Here is a 15,690-nt window from a genome sequence, read left to right as displayed (position 1 = left end):
TTCCTTCCATCCTAACAGCACCCAGATCTCATCTCCCAGTTGAAATTGAAAGTCATCATTTGATGGATTTTTGCTGGCTGTACGGCTGTAGCTCAAAGTACAGCAGCAAGTGCTTTTGCTCAAACTTCCGCATTTTCCTCAAACTCAGACTAAACTCTGATCAAATGGTAAAACTAGCCAGTGCTGATCAAATATAAGCCAAGATTCTGTTACTTTGTTGCCTAATTCTCACCTACAATCTCCCTAGAAACATATTCTAGTGCACTGTTTGGCTGTAATATGAGAATTAGTGAAAAAGAGGCAGGCACCACACTGTTGCCTGTATTGTGAAAAACAGGCTACCTCTGCATTGCCCATTTCTCAACTCAAATGTCTTTAGAAACATATTTTAGCTTGCCGTTTAACTGTGCATTCCCAGCAGGCAGCCATATTGTTTCCTGTGTCAAAATGGACAAGCTCACATTACATCACCCACTAACACCAGTGTTTATTGGTTCAGGGCAGCTTAGTGCATTTTGGTGGTTGTAGGTTTTCTACAAAGTGACTGAATTATTATTTATGATTAATAAATCATGCTCCAGCAACTTGGTAATAAAAATATTCAGAATAAACAGGCATTTTAAATGCAGGAACAAATGGGTCAAAATTAAACAGAAATTAGATTTCCAGTATAAAACAATGCAGGTGTAATCATACATAAACATAGAAATTAACTGAATAGATTTGTCCCTCTGTCAGCAATATCCAGTCCAGCTATTTGAGTCAGTATTGCCCCGGTATCCAATGTCTGTGTCGGATTTAAATACCATGCTCTCAGAAAAGTACTGGAGGCCTGATGTTTTGTTTGTCTCCTGTTCTTCTACAATAACTCTGAAATCCTTTACTCCACCTTCAGCAATACAAAGAACAAAATACATTCATTATCATTTAAATCTGATAAGTCAAATTTGTCCACAATTTGGAAAGATTGTTTCTTGTTTCCTGTAATGAATAGTGGCACGAGTTCGTGCCAGTGGATAAGATTTGTCATGAAAAGATTTAGTTACACTAATGGACGTCAGAATTCATCAGATGAGACAGACTTTATGAATACCGCATCATGTTGTGTTTGCATTTATGATCTCAGAGATGTCTGGAGTTTTAGTATCTGTTGCATGCAATTACATAAACTAATTCCAGGGAGGATTTTAATCAGCAACTTCTCCAAGAGGCAGCTGTAAAGGCTTGACAGCCTTTCAAAGTGATATAAGACCCAAAGACTTCATCCAAATGAGTTATCTGCACAGAATCAGAGTGAAAATACCTTCAGCCTCAGGTGTACCTGGAAAGCACTCAGAGAGCACATGCTGCACCTCTACCAAGGCTGCACAGTCCTCAAATTTATTTATTCATTTTTTAATAAAAGAAAATGTTCAAAATTTCAATAGAGTCTGGCGCTACAGCTGTACAGAGGATCATTTTATCCCCCCAAAAACTTAATTCTACACAGCTTGAAAGGCTACAAAATACCAAATGGAAAAGGGCATATGCATAAGAGAGATGAAACAGGGAAGGGACAAAAACAGCTTTACATATTAATACTTCTATATGTTTTATAATGTTTATATTCCATTGCATGTTGAAATTCCAGCTTTTGCATTTAAGCTTTTATTTCTGCATTAACGTTTAAGATTTTCTAGTTTTTGTTTTAGGACCTTCACTTTTCAAAGGTCCATTTTTCAGATATAAAACTTAAATTCTCCAATCCATCTCAAGCACTGCCACCCCCACCTAAAGTCAAACACCAGTTACAGCCAGACATCCACCAGTTCACTCCCACCTCGGAGGCACAAACACACAGGCTTACAATCTGCTATTTGACAGTCTCAAAGTGTGTTCGAGGGATACTGAAGGAAGAAGATCAAAGACATATAATACAAGAGATCACTTAGTTTGTAGCTGTTAAACATGTTTGATGAACAGTATCTTGTGGTGCATTGCCATGGAGAGAGCTTTGCACAAAACCCTTTTCTTGTCTTGAAAATATCTTGAGATCAGAAAGACACTGGAGACGTAAGAGAACTGAAATAACCTTTGATTTCAAGTCTTATGCTCAAAACCGAAGGTTCGGGGTTTGATTAAACTGCTGTCATCCAGGCTTTTTTGGATTTTCTTTTCTGTAGGTCAGGAAAAAAAATGGCTAGTATCCAGTGTCCAGTTCCCAGTGTCCAGTATTATGGTCAAAAGCCTTGGTGCGGACATTTGTGGAGAGATAGTGGGTCAGCAGTATGCCTCATAGAAGTGGTGTACATCATCTGAAAGCTGGAAACCAGAAGATTAATTTGAGATGCAGTTCAGCGCTGTCTGTCAAGATTTTCCAGTCACTAATCTATCATGAACATTGTGTTTTGTTTCAGCCCCAACTCCAATTTTGAAGTGTAGAGTGTACTATAGGGGCTTAGAACATTATGATGGACATATACGATGGCTATTTCCATGCTCAGTGATGTCTCATAAGTTGTTGCAGCAATTTTTTAGGTGGTTACAGTGTTTTGATGATACATTTGAGCATTTTTCACCACTCAAGAATTGATAGAAAATAGTAAAAAATCCCTCCAAAAAACACACTAAATGATTTAAGGCTGACTTAGTGTTGCTAATTATGTGAAATTTCAGAGTTGAAGATTTATGACCTGATGATATGAGACACATATACAGTGTGTTTTTCTATTTCTGAGCCTTTTTCACCCTCAGTGGATATTTCAGTTTTATCCTCGTGTAGCCATGCAAGGTTTTGTGATATCCACAGATTTACACAGACAGGAACTTGCGCATTCTGTGTGGCAGCTCACAGCCCATGTTCCTGCAGTCTGACATTCTGCCTTCTGGGAGGAATTCACATTACATTTACACAGTATTTTTGTCGTTTAGCCAATGCTCATGTCCACAGAGACGCATATGTACAACAGAAAGAGATTAAACTCAGAAACCTTTTACAGCAGTAGTGCAATACACCATGTTTCTAAACTCTTTCTCATGCATCACTTGTATTTAACAAGTTATGTATTTAAAGGTACAGGGTGAAGGATTTAGGGGGATGTGTTGGTTGAAATTAAAAACAATAAGTGTGTTTTTTTTAGTATAAGATCACCTGAAAATTAGAATTGTTGTGTTTTTTGTTACCTTGGAATGAGATAATGTTTCTACGGTAGCCCAGAATGAACAAAGCAAACACTGGCTCTAGATAGAGACATTCATGATCAATTACCACTGAAGAACCAACCAGGAGAAATGTCAGCAGGTTGCAGTCTGAAATCCTCACTGCTAAATGCCAAACTGTTCCTTTAAGGAGCCACTGTTATAAAAATATTTCAATATGGATCTCTGTTCCTCAGTTAGAGATTTGGCCCTCATTGGCATCAATGTCACTTTTGACTGCAGCTCATCACTGAAGTGGATTTGACAGGTTGCTATCTCCAGTCTCCCCTCCGGCCCTTCCTATGGGTAAAAGCACAGCTTCCTGTCTCTCCATTACAGCTAGGTCTTCGTGACCCCCATCTTCTCCCAAGTCACCAAGCAATTGGTGTCTTATTCGTTGCACACATGTCCACACATGGACCAGCTCTTATCTGTTGAGGAGTCTGCAGCTTGCACACAATTGCTGTAAAAGAATCAGCCTCTTCTTATCGAACGCCTCCTTCATCACAGGAATGTCAATAGCTCTTTGAAGCAAAAGCTTTGTTCTTCAGATTGTATTATTATCTGAAGACAGCACTTCTTCTATTCAACTTTTCTCTTAGTTATTCTTTTTATATAACAGACATGGTGTGAACGCGAAAGAGGGAGTCATTTAATAAAACATGGTAGGTGTCATTACACCATTAGCTTTTAGATAAAGTTCATAAGAGACAAGAGCTAACTGACTAATAGGGTTTAATAAGTGTAAACAGTGTCAGACTCATCCCCTAAATCAAACAGGCTGCTGTTAGACAGAGTGGCTCAGAGGAGACTGTTCCCCCTGACTTCCTGCATGATGAGTGGACCATGCTGTAATGAACCATAGGGTCTTACGCTCTGCTGCTTTGTTTTCCTGACAGTGTGAAACATTGGCTTCCTCAGACAATCCTCACACACCTTCTACCATCCGTCCTCGCTGCAGAAAATATCACTGAAACAGATTCCTTTTATTTGGAAGTGATTGTGTGAACTGTTCGTGTCCTGTAATATCCTGTGCTTGTTTCCAGTGATATTTCTGTCTTACTTACAGCTTATTTCTTAGTGCAAGGGCGAGCAAGAACAGTAACCCTGAAGGCAATATGGGTTTTAAAGGATAACAAGCGTTATATTCTTAAAGGGACAGTTCACCTCAAAATAAAAAAATACATATTTTTCCCTCTTATCTGTAGTTCTATTTATCAGTCTCGATTGTTTTGGTGTGAGTTGCCAAGTGTTGGAGATATCAGCCGTAGAGATGTCAGCTTTCTCTTGAATATAATGGAAATAGATGGCACTCAGCTTGTGGTGCTCAAAGCACTAAAAAATACATTTGAAAAACTCGACAGCAATGTCTCTTTCCAGAAATCAGGACCCAGTTGGTCAAGGTAATCCGCAGACTTTGTTGTGAGCAGGTTTATGTGGGAGCTATTTTCTTTCTACCAAACCGCCAATGGTATCATCAATGAATGTATGAGAGGCTTGTGACAGCACGAGATAAAAACAATAATGGCGTCCTCTTCGGCTGAGCTGTAACTTATGTAACTGCTAGCTCATTGGTGCTAGGTGAGCTAGCAGTAGCTTCTATGCGGTGATACGGTTGGTGGGTGTAGTTCAGCAGAAAGAAAACTGTACCTGAAACTGCTCACAACAAGGTCTGTGGATTATCTTGAGTAACCAGATCATGATTTCTGGAAAGAGACATTGCTGTTGAGTTATTTACTTGAAGCACCACAAGCCAAATGCCCTCTAGCTACATTATATTCGGGAGAGGGCAAACATTTCTTTGGCTGCCATTTCCAACACTTCGTAGAGAGGAAAAAATGTGCTTTTGATTTTGGGTTGACAGTAGGTTGGCAGTATGCTGCACTTTTCATATTGTCAGCCTATCACATAAAAAGGATCAAAACCAAAATAAATTAAAGCCAAGGTCAAACTGCACAATATGAGCCTGATAATGGACTGACCCAACAGACGTTGGGAATGAATGAAAATGAGGCAACATAATAAGGCAATATAAATAAAATTTACTTAACTTGAAAGGAGCATCCGGTGCAACAGCTGGTCAATGAATCTTGTGTAGTGTGTCCTAGTGGAAGACAACTGACACAGCACTTGGGATGCCTTGTGTCTTCGAAACAGAAAGACTAGGATTTTGCTTTCGAATCAGCCTCTGCAGTGTGTTCTGTGAAGTCGGCCTGTAGGCAAAGCGAAAATGGGAATGATGTTTTATTTAATTTCAGAGAACCTGTAACCATTTTCATATCACCCTCTGGTCAGGAGCATTATACCAAATTAATCATACCTGTGTGTGCGATCACAGCCACCCTCTGCACTGACTGGAAAGAAAAAAAGACAGAGCCCACTTTCTCTGACAATGGACAATGAATTATTCCAGGTCCCCCCCAGTGTGTATACATATGTAAACATTCATTGTTGTTGCAGTCAGGTGTATAGTAAAGACGTTTTCTTGCTTTTTACTGTTGATCTGCTGTAGGTGTGCAAGGTGGCCAGATTCATAGTAAAGAAGCAACATGTCAGTGCAGCAGTGATCTGTTTTTAGACAACCATGGAGTTCTGTGGTACATCAGACTTTGGCAACACAGGAATTGCCTGAGGAATAAATCTGATGTTGGTTTTGGTCTTTTCCTGGGATTTGTTGACACTTAAAAGACTGTAAAATATCACCATTGTTATCAGACTTTGGTCACTTTACAGTCTGTGTTCATTTTTGTCAGCATACCACAATATTGCAGTGAGGTCAAGCAGCGCAGATCTTTCAAATTGCATTATCATGCAGCGATAATGTAACATTAACGAAAATAACAGTAGACTTGATGTTCACTGGGATGGATTAATCAATTCAAGCAAGTTTTAGCAGAGTCTGCTAATAGATTTTCATATTTTACACATGAATAGACAATTGTTTGATGGTAGAAGAATATAAATGGTTATTTTTAATGTGGAGTGTATGTGAGCTGTAGAAAAAGCGCTATAACATACAAAACCACTGTTATGGTCCTTTAAAGGAACAGTGTGTAAGATTTAGGCACATTTAGTGGCATCCAGTGATGAGGACTGCAGATTGCAACCAGCTGAAACTTGAAACCTTGAAATCCAGATGCCCCACCCCTAGCAAATTCGAATTTGCTCTGCACAGGGATCTGGCCCCGTCGAGCAGAGCCCATTGAATCGCCATCAGATCAGTCTATCTGACAGAGGCAGGCTCTGGGCGGGCGTAACATGATGACGACAGCGCTGTGCCATAGGAGTCGAAAAGTAAACAGCCAAGATGGCAGCTGCCGAAGGACCACGTCCATTCAATTTAGCTTTGGAAGAAACGCTAAGCCAACTACACTTATCTTTTTCCTCGACAGAGGAACAGGAGACTGCCCTAGAAGCCTTCGTTTCCAGGAAGGATATTTTTGCTGTTTTGCTGACGGGATATGGCAAAAGCATAATATATCAGTTAGCCCCACTGTTCTGCAAACAAATAGGGCTTAGTGCAATGAATATGTCACCTTGTTTTTTTGCTCTGATTGGCTATCGTGCTATCCAATTGCGTGCGGCGGCATTTAATATGTCTCAGTTAGTGCCGCCCCTTGGGTAGTAAGGGTGTATCTGTGAAGGCCAGACTCAATCTTTGTAGATTTGAGTCTGGATTTCCAGGCTACCTTGAGCGTTCATTGTTCAGTGTTTTCTCACATGCTCTCACCACCAAGGGGCTGCTAACGTTGGTGGCCGTCATTAAAAGGAGAATGGCCCCATTTAGAGCCAGTGTTTGGTTTGTCCACTCTGGGCTACTGTAGAAACATGGCAGTGCAACATGGTGATCTCAGTAGATGAGGACCCGCTCCTTATGTACAATAGGCTCATTCTAAGGTGACAAAATCATGATGATTCTCATTTTCAGGTGATCATACACTAAAGAAAACACACTCATTATGCCACTTTTGCCAAAATATACCCCCCTACACACTGGACCTTTAAGTAAGAGACTAGAAAGTCAGTGGTTTGATGTGCCAGTTCTGGACCATGCTTGTCCCTATTACCGGACAGTGTCTCCAAACACCAGCCTACCCTCAAGTCCTTTGCTGCAGACAAATTGCTTGCAGTGTCTTAAGCTTTGTGTGTCGGTTGTACAGATAATAAAAATCACTGTATCTCTGGTTTGTGTGTTTTGTTTTTTTCTTTCAGAAACCACCGGTGGTTTTGCTTCTTCACAGTTTATCAGATAATGAGGGAGACTGGAGTATCCTTCCTCTGCTGCCTTAGTAAGTATCCCAGAACTCTCAGGATGGAATGAGCATGCCATTAAACTAAAGATTTAAAATGTTGACCAAATGTCAGAAACATTGGGCTCTCCTCCTGCTGAGATTTTGGAGGTTATATTTTGGTTTTGAGGACATATTGTTAGCCACTTTTTAAGGCTGCAGATTGCTGAGAAGCAATTACCCACATAAAAACTGTGATTGATTGCCTCACAGTCTGATAAATGTCTTCCTAATGTGTCTATAACTGCAACAATAAACCTATGACTGCAGTTATCCAGTGGCCTGAACAGCATGATAATGACATTAGTTACAGTTGTCTACATGCTTGGGCCTTCTCAGAAATCCAATATGTGTTCAATAATTGTTGGAGAGATGTAGAATAACATAACATAACTTCTTCCATCATACAGATTTAGGACATAGATCACCAACAGCACCCTGAATCATTACAGAGCCACCCTCGCTGAAAGAAGTCTGTGTGCTTGTGATATCTATTTTTTTTTTTTTGTCTTTTTGCCCTCTAGGGAAAACTGTGTGGCTGCCTTGATCTGACTGGGTCAGGAGCCTCAGTTAGATAGTTCCTCAGACTGGACTGAAATGATAAAAACACTGATTTTTTTGTAGGGTTTATCTGTGCATGGCAATGTTCCATTTATTCTTGTTTTGTTATTAAACTCTGGTTTTGATGATACTTTTTTTGTGCATCCTCAGCTTATCTTCCTCCTTTGGGAAAAACTCATCCTGGATTGTATTTCTTGAGGAAGAAACAAATGTGAAGATGACTAAACTGGTTCAAGTCCTCGCAAAATTTGACAAGAATAAAGTAAGTGTATAATATTCCCTCTAACCTCCATCTCTCTGTGTGTTTCTCTTTGTTGCTCTGTCTCTCTATGCCAAATTCATCAGCGAGACAAAAGCTTCCTGTTTGGAGCTCCAGTTTAGTTGATCATCGGTTCAATTAAGTGATACAGTATCAGTTTGGCTCCGGCTCGGCTGCAGCTGCTGAGCTGCACTGAGCGCACATTGTAACCTGTCAGACATGTCGCTCCAGTCTCTGCTGTAAACCTAATTTAAGCTCTGTCTTTCCACTCATGAAATTATTTTTCTTGTATGTGGGTCGATGTGGTAGGTTGAATATAAATATTGCATAAACACGGCAGTCAGATAATCATAATAAAAAGATTTTTGCTTAATCAAGCTCAGCAAAATAGCTTTCTCCATCAATAATTTGTTCGTTTATGAATTTTTAAAACAATCCCAATAACTAGTGCATTTTTATGGTTCACAGGGCTATTGTGTTGCTATTTGTGCTTGTTGATAAGCCTTTGTTACACAAGTTTGAGCTGGCTTTCAAGTGAAACAGGGCCAAAAATGATGTTAAATACACTTTGATGTAAAGCCTACAGGGAAAAAAATAACTTAGTTTTATCAGCAAATGCTGAAGTTTGCTTCAGTCTGTCTCAGAGCAATGCTGCACAGAAATAAATGGAAACCTTTTTATTGTTATCTATTGTTGCCATGTGTTTCCTAGTATGCTGGCAATCTTCAGTGTGAAGAATTAAAACACACGTCTGTAGTTGCGCTCATAAGGGAGAGGGGGGTGATGGTGAAAATAACAGAAAGCTGATATTATGGTTTCATCTTTTAAGCCAGTGCAAAGATATATTTTGAAACTAGACAACCAAGGCATCCGTTGTTAGCAACCACATTGGCATAGTTGGTCTGGAAGGGGCCTTAACACGCTCCAAATAAGGCTAAATTTTGGCAAGGGACCATCTGGCATGGCCGTTTTCAAAGGGGTCCCTTGAACTCTCACTTCAAGACATCTGCCTGAAAATGGGTTCTATGGGTACCTGTACTGTAAATCTCCCCTAAACTTGAGAAGGCTTGTTCCAAGTAAATGCTATGTTTCTTATGATCAGTGTGCATCTTCAAATTAAAGCTGTATATTTGTCTTTTGAAGGAAAAGGAGAACCAGCCTATTTAAAAAACAATGAATCACCTAACATGTAAATATAACGCATTAAAACAGGAGTGTTGTGGAACTCAAAGTGTTAACTGTGTCAGTATTAGTCTGTGCACATCAGATAATTAGTTGAAATTACTGTTAAAAAAAAGTATAACAGTATATGATTCCTTATCTCTCCATATTGACATAGTTATCAAGCAGCCTATATACTTTAAAAACATGTGAATTCCTAAAATTCAGAATAGTTTTCATTTCAGCGGCACCATGAAAAATTTCTCTGGACACAACCATCTTCTCATCTGACTCTTAAATAAGCATATTTCCCCAACTGTTGAACTGTTCCTTTAAACTTCATGTCATTTAACTCTTGCAGGAGTTTCTCTGTATACAGTATAAAATTATTTTTACTCTGGATATGTAAATTCTGATGAGAGCCTTTGTGACTACAATATCTAGTATCTTTTGAACTTTCTCCCATCAAGAAATCTCATTATTTTCACAGCCAGTGACAAACTTAGTCACCAGAAAGAATTTCAAAGATTTTCTTGCCAGCACGGTGTTGAAAACTCCCAAATTAGGCCAGAGGCTCAGTATGTTAATGGTAAAAAAGGCGTTAAAAAGAAAAACATCTCAAAGTAAAAAGAACTAACCTGCACTCCTGCTGGCTTCCTGTCGTCTACTTCTCATTTTTCAGGAGTGGTTTCTTGGTAAGCCCCTCCAGGACGAGGAGTCGACCATCATCCATCACTACGCGTTTGCAGAGAATCCCTCCATCTTTAAATATCCAGATTTTGCCGCTGCCTGGGCCTTAAGCACCCCCCTTGTTGTTCGGTGAGTATCTGCAGTAAATCTCTTTGTCTGTGAAATTGAGTCATTGAGTTTATATCTCTGCAGTAATATTTTTTGAGAGGTTATATTTTGTCTTTATTGCATATTTCAACCAAAAATCTGTGATTTGTTTTTTTAGGCTTGCAAACAAAGTGAAAGATGAGCCACTTAAATCTGACTTCACCATTGATCTGAAACATGAGGTGAGATAGCATGCGAGTCACACGGTTCCGTTCAGACCTGTTGTGTTTGGAAAGTGATGATGAGGCTGCTGGTTTTCAGCCATTTTCTAACAATTTTCTCATTTCTCACACTCAAGCCAGCACCGACCTGCTATAATTTATTTGCACAAAAAGCGCAAGGCATGAAATCCATCTAACCTTGAAGCGAAATCTCATTACTTTGGAGAATTGTCATGGTGCTGCATTGGGGTTCTTATTTTTATCACTGAAATTCAGTCAGGGAGGCATCCAGGGATTTCGTTGAGTAAACACGGCATCAGACATATCAAGCGGAGTCTGGAAAAGGTGGTTCGGTTAGAGATGGCATGAGTTCAGTCCTAGAGATTCAATTACAATACTGTATATTCTTTTGTTTAAAAAAACAGGATGCAATGCATTTTATTTCCTGCTGAGGTTTCATTTATAAGTTGTTTCAGAATTAGATTAAGTCATATTTTGTTGCAGATGAATGGGCTTCCAGACACCAAGATGCACATCACAAATTATGCACATGCAACCTCATGCAAGTGAATATGAAGACAGCTGTTATGCAAAAGTACAGACAAATATTGCATGAATCTTCAATGTCAATCCAGTTCACTGTCAGTAGATTAGCTCCAGGCTCTAAGTCGGCAAAACATCACAGTTTCTAGTTTCTGTAGTTCCTTATTCTTTGAGACAGTTGCCAATGTTCAGACAGCTCTGATTGTACTGTCCTCATTATGTATTCTTTTACTGTAACGTCTGGATCTCCCCCGTAGAATAGTTCAACTAAATCCTAGATTTTACGTTATTCTTCAGAAAGAGGTACAGTAACATTCACCAGCACTCAATTTCTCCTTCTCCATGATCCTCTTATATCTTGTCTTAGTCATCTTAAATATTACATTTGCTCATTGGAGTTTTGTTGTGAGAGAGAAAATGTTATTTACTAAAGAAGAAGACATTGCTCATCTCTTCTGTTGAGTTTGAGATAACGCATTAATGTCTGAAAGATTGCATCTTGTCTTTGGCTCAAAAACTTGAAAGGATCAATCTGTGTTATTACAGGTTGCCTTGTATATCTGGGACAACGGGAAGGGTCCACATCTCACTGCTGTTCCTGAGCTGTGCACTGAGCCGGAGGACTCTCCTCAGACCCACCACTGTGCCACCACTCTGAGCGTCGAGCCACCTCTGTGTGTGAGTGTCTGATCTGTGTGCAGATCAATTAGATTTTCTCCAGTTCCCGGGAAACGGTAAGGGAACAAAATTAAACATAAAACAGAGGGCGCTTCACTATAAGATGTTGGCAGTTCTGTGATGATGTATGACACTCCGCTGTCAGCCTTCGTGCCCACGGCCACATGGAAGCAGCGCCAATATTTCACCGTGCAGCATAGCCTTGAATGTTATTGCGTCATACACCATTCAGTGGAGCATTGTGCTTTAACCTAAGAACACTGGAGTCTTGGGTTTGTTTGCTTACTAAACTTGATTAAAGGACAACTTCAGTATTTTTCAACCTGGGCTCTGTTTCCCCATGTGTATGTGTGCGTATGATTCATGGGTACCACTCGTTCTAAAATTGGTTCAGTATTGAGCCGCGAAACGAGCTAAAACGGTAATGGGGGCAAATGCGTCCTGTATAAACGTGCTTTTTTTCGCCACTGACCGGTTCAGATCGCCAGTGCTATCTCTGTAAATAGCATATGGTAGCGGCCCTGGGGCAGTGGTGAGTGTGAATGAGTGGAGTCAGCTGTCAGTCAGTGTTGGAGCAGAAAGGCGGAGGGCGTCCCCGCTCGGTATTGTAAATGAGCATTCTAACTTAGCCTTTCCCTTACCTCTGGGCTGTGTGATGTCACGAGCTTTGCTCCACTGTGTCTGTAGCTCTCTCTACTCGTGGGACAGCCGTTTTCTTGAGGAAGAGGTGTTTCGGGATTGGATGTCTTCTCTTCTTCGGCTGGCAGTAGTAGTACTCTTCTAGCGTAACACACACTTCACACACACATACTCATTTACATTACCAAGCAGGGACAACTTCCGCCTTTCTGCTCCAACACTGACTGACAGCTGACTCCACTCATTCACACTCACCACTGCCCCAGGGCCGCTACCATATGCTATTTACAGAGATAGCACTGGCGATCTGAACCGGTCAGTGGTGAAAAAAAGCACTTTTATACGGGACGCATTTGCCCCCATTACCGTTTTAGCTCGTTTCGCGGCTCAATACTGAACCAATTTTAGAACGAGTGGTACCCATGAATCATACGCACACATACACATGGGGAAACAGAGCCCAGGTTGAAAAATACCAAAGTTGTCCTTTAAGTCATCCAGAGAGAAAGAAGTACTTCCCTGTTGCTAAGCAGCATCCTTTTGCGTCCTGCCATTATCTTGGGTTGCATCTAATTTTTTTTCTACTTATTTTTGATATTCATCTAAATGCATTCAAGTTTATCAATCTTCAACACTGACTTTGTGTCAGCTAACATTCAAAGTTGTTTTAGGGTTTTGGCTAATCTCCCTCTGTTAAATTCATCCTTTCATCATTTCTGAACCAAAGAAGTCAGATTTCATATGCAACTTCAAGTTGTGCCCAGCTGGTGACTAACCAGCTCCCAATTACTCCCTCTCCTTTCTTCTCGTTATCTCTTTTGTTAGCCATCTTACACACATGCTCATCAGAATTTTGTCGCATGAGCATAGCTATTGTATTTATCATAAGAAAAACCTAAATCATTCCACCTATTTTTTGATGTATTTAAATAACAGTGTCTGAGGGATATGTGTTGCTTGTTAATAAGCTGGCTATGTTGTTTCTCTGTGGTAATAAAACATTTGTAGAAAAAGCATTGGAAATTTAGTTATTTAAAGGAACAGTGTGTAAGATTTAGTGGTTTTTACTGAAGGTCGAATTATCCTCAGATGTCTCCTCCTCTCTAAAACAAAGACAGAGACAAGGTGATTAAGAACAGTAAAAATACAGAATAATGCAAATATAACATTTCATCAAATATCCTGTCTCTTATTGTGTATTAAAGGCTTTATTACAAAATTAGTATTGAGCTTTAGTGGTAGATCTCAGGCGTAGTTTCCTGTTTGCTGGATGATACAGAGAAAAGATATTACAGTGGGTTTGATGTGCAAGGGAGGAATATCAGGAGGCAGGCTGTTTCTTACTATAGAGTAATCCTGCAGGAAATAATTGGCACTATCTTAAGGCCATACTTGATGTTGTGTAGCATCTATGAGGGAGCCAGTGAGTAGGTGTGGCTGAGGGAAAACTCATAATGATGGAGACACAAAGTAAGTAAGGTCGGTTCTCTCTGTGTCACGCAGAAAGGAGTCTGCTTTAATCATCACTGCCAGTGCACTAATGTTACAGTAATGTATTTTTCTGACCATGGTGGTGTGGTGTAGTATAGGCGTGCTTTCTCACATGATATCTGATCTATTGTGAGTGTTATGTTTGCTCTGGTTGAAAGAACAATGGTTTGTGAGCCGATCAGAGTGGCCAGCCATCCTTTAGCAGGCAGTTGTTGACCCCGCATGCAACCTAATGCGATCAATAATGTTGGGAATAACGGATGTGTTGAGAGTGGGTGAGGCGAGTTGAATTTGGGATGAGAGAGCTGCAGAAGAAAGTGTCCCAATTCTGATTTCTCCTCCTTCCCTTCTTAGTTTTGACAGAAAAAAATCCAGTCTGATCTTTTTTTCCCTTTTGTTTGTGATTCAAACCACATACTGCGTGTGCACATGTGGTCGAGATTCTAATCCGTGCTTTTCGCAGTCTGAATTGTCAGAGTTATATCAGTGTGGTTTTCGCCTCCCAATGGAAATCACCATCCTCATAAAACGGCATTCATTTGACCAGAAAACAAGACAGAGTCTCGAGCAGCACAGCGGAGAAACATGAAGGTCACAGGTTTAATAAGTATTCAGGGAGAAGTTTCCATTCAGACTAAACAAGAGGGGACGTATCGTAATCGGGCCGGTGTTCGAAACACTTGCAAGACAAATTGCCAAGCGGGGGCCACAGTCGCACTTGGCTGCAGTGTCAACAAAGAGTCAAGAGCCTCAGGAGGCAGATTCAAGGAGGCGAAGGATGACAATCAACAAAGTGGCCGCGGCAGCAAAACATGTCTTTTTTCTATTTCAGGCAATAAACTTATTGTGATGTCGCTGCTCTCTGCATGCCGGACATTTCAGGACAGATGCTTGTTCAAATTTGTATCAGACATGAGTCACTTTGTAAAATGAGTAAAACAGAGTAGAAATAACATAAACAGAGAATGAGGTCTGATGAGAAAACTGAAAGAGAGCAGTAGAGCTCATAATAAGAATGTATTCTGAGCCTCACTGCAGTTTTCTGGGTCTTAGGTCAACAGAGTGTCTTTGCCTACACACTCAGTCCTGTAATATTTGAATGAGGTGCTGCTTGTCTGTCTGACAGTTGTGTGGATAGCAGTCGGTGCACCTGGAGATGTTCAGATACCTTTTTTTCCTTTTGGTCCTTGAACTTGCCTATCGGCCTATACTGAACACCTATTCAATGCCATTTCATTTAAAAAGCAGCATTACAGCTGTGTACTACTAACCCTGTATGGACTGGAAATGATTGCTATCATTCTTACATGGCATGGCTTTGTAAAACATGAATAGGGAGAATGAATGCTGCAGAACTTTATTTTATTATCTAATTTGACACTTTGCAAATGGCTTAAGTTACACTATTCACTGGACATCAGTTTGTCTTCACCACTCTAACACAGTGGTTGCTGGTGGTAGCACAGTGCAACTTGCTGTGTAGGCTACTGTTTTAGAGCAGTAGCAGTGATTAAGAATTGATTTCCGAGAAAACCGCCCTTTAATCTGGGTGTGATACTACTTTAAAGTTGATTAATAAATTATGTGGAATCAAATCGATGCATGGACTCACGTACTCGCCAGTACTTACAGAGAATCATCATCTAAATCTGAGGCTCCCCTTGGCTTTACAGAGCTTTATTGTAAGTTTCAGCTCATTTTTTAGCTGTCAGACCCAAAGCTTTACTGTTTTGGTTCAATTACACTTGTCTTTTTTGCATCAGCAGCACACAGCTGTTTGCAGCCAAAAAAAAAAAAATCAAAAAAACCTACGAAGATATCGGCTCTCTTTCATAGACATTTTATGAAATCAGTCCTAATGTTACATTGTTGCTTGGTATAAGAATTTGACTTT

General features: G+C 40.1%; 1 protein-coding gene across 2 annotated transcripts in view; it reads left to right on the top strand.

Moving 5' to 3' along the window:
* Nucleotides 1-15,690, top strand: part of b3glcta (beta 3-glucosyltransferase a) — a 91,230-nt gene that overhangs the window by 53,397 nt on the left and 22,143 nt on the right. For both annotated transcript variants that reach the window (XM_033631053.2, XM_033631054.2), the window contains exons 5-9: nt 7,390-7,466; nt 8,178-8,289; nt 10,130-10,266; nt 10,403-10,466; nt 11,535-11,666. In XM_033631053.2, coding sequence (XP_033486944.1) covers nt 7,390-7,466; nt 8,178-8,289; nt 10,130-10,266; nt 10,403-10,466; nt 11,535-11,666 — 522 coding nt within the window. The remainder of the gene's footprint in view (nt 1-7,389; nt 7,467-8,177; nt 8,290-10,129; nt 10,267-10,402; nt 10,467-11,534; nt 11,667-15,690) is intronic.

The sequence above is a fragment of the Epinephelus lanceolatus genome, chromosome 4, assembly GCF_041903045.1.
Source record: "Epinephelus lanceolatus isolate andai-2023 chromosome 4, ASM4190304v1, whole genome shotgun sequence".
Lineage (NCBI taxonomy): Eukaryota > Metazoa > Chordata > Actinopteri > Perciformes > Serranidae > Epinephelus > Epinephelus lanceolatus.
Note: the sequence above shows the minus strand (reverse complement) of the source record. Positions and strands in the feature narration are given on the sequence as shown.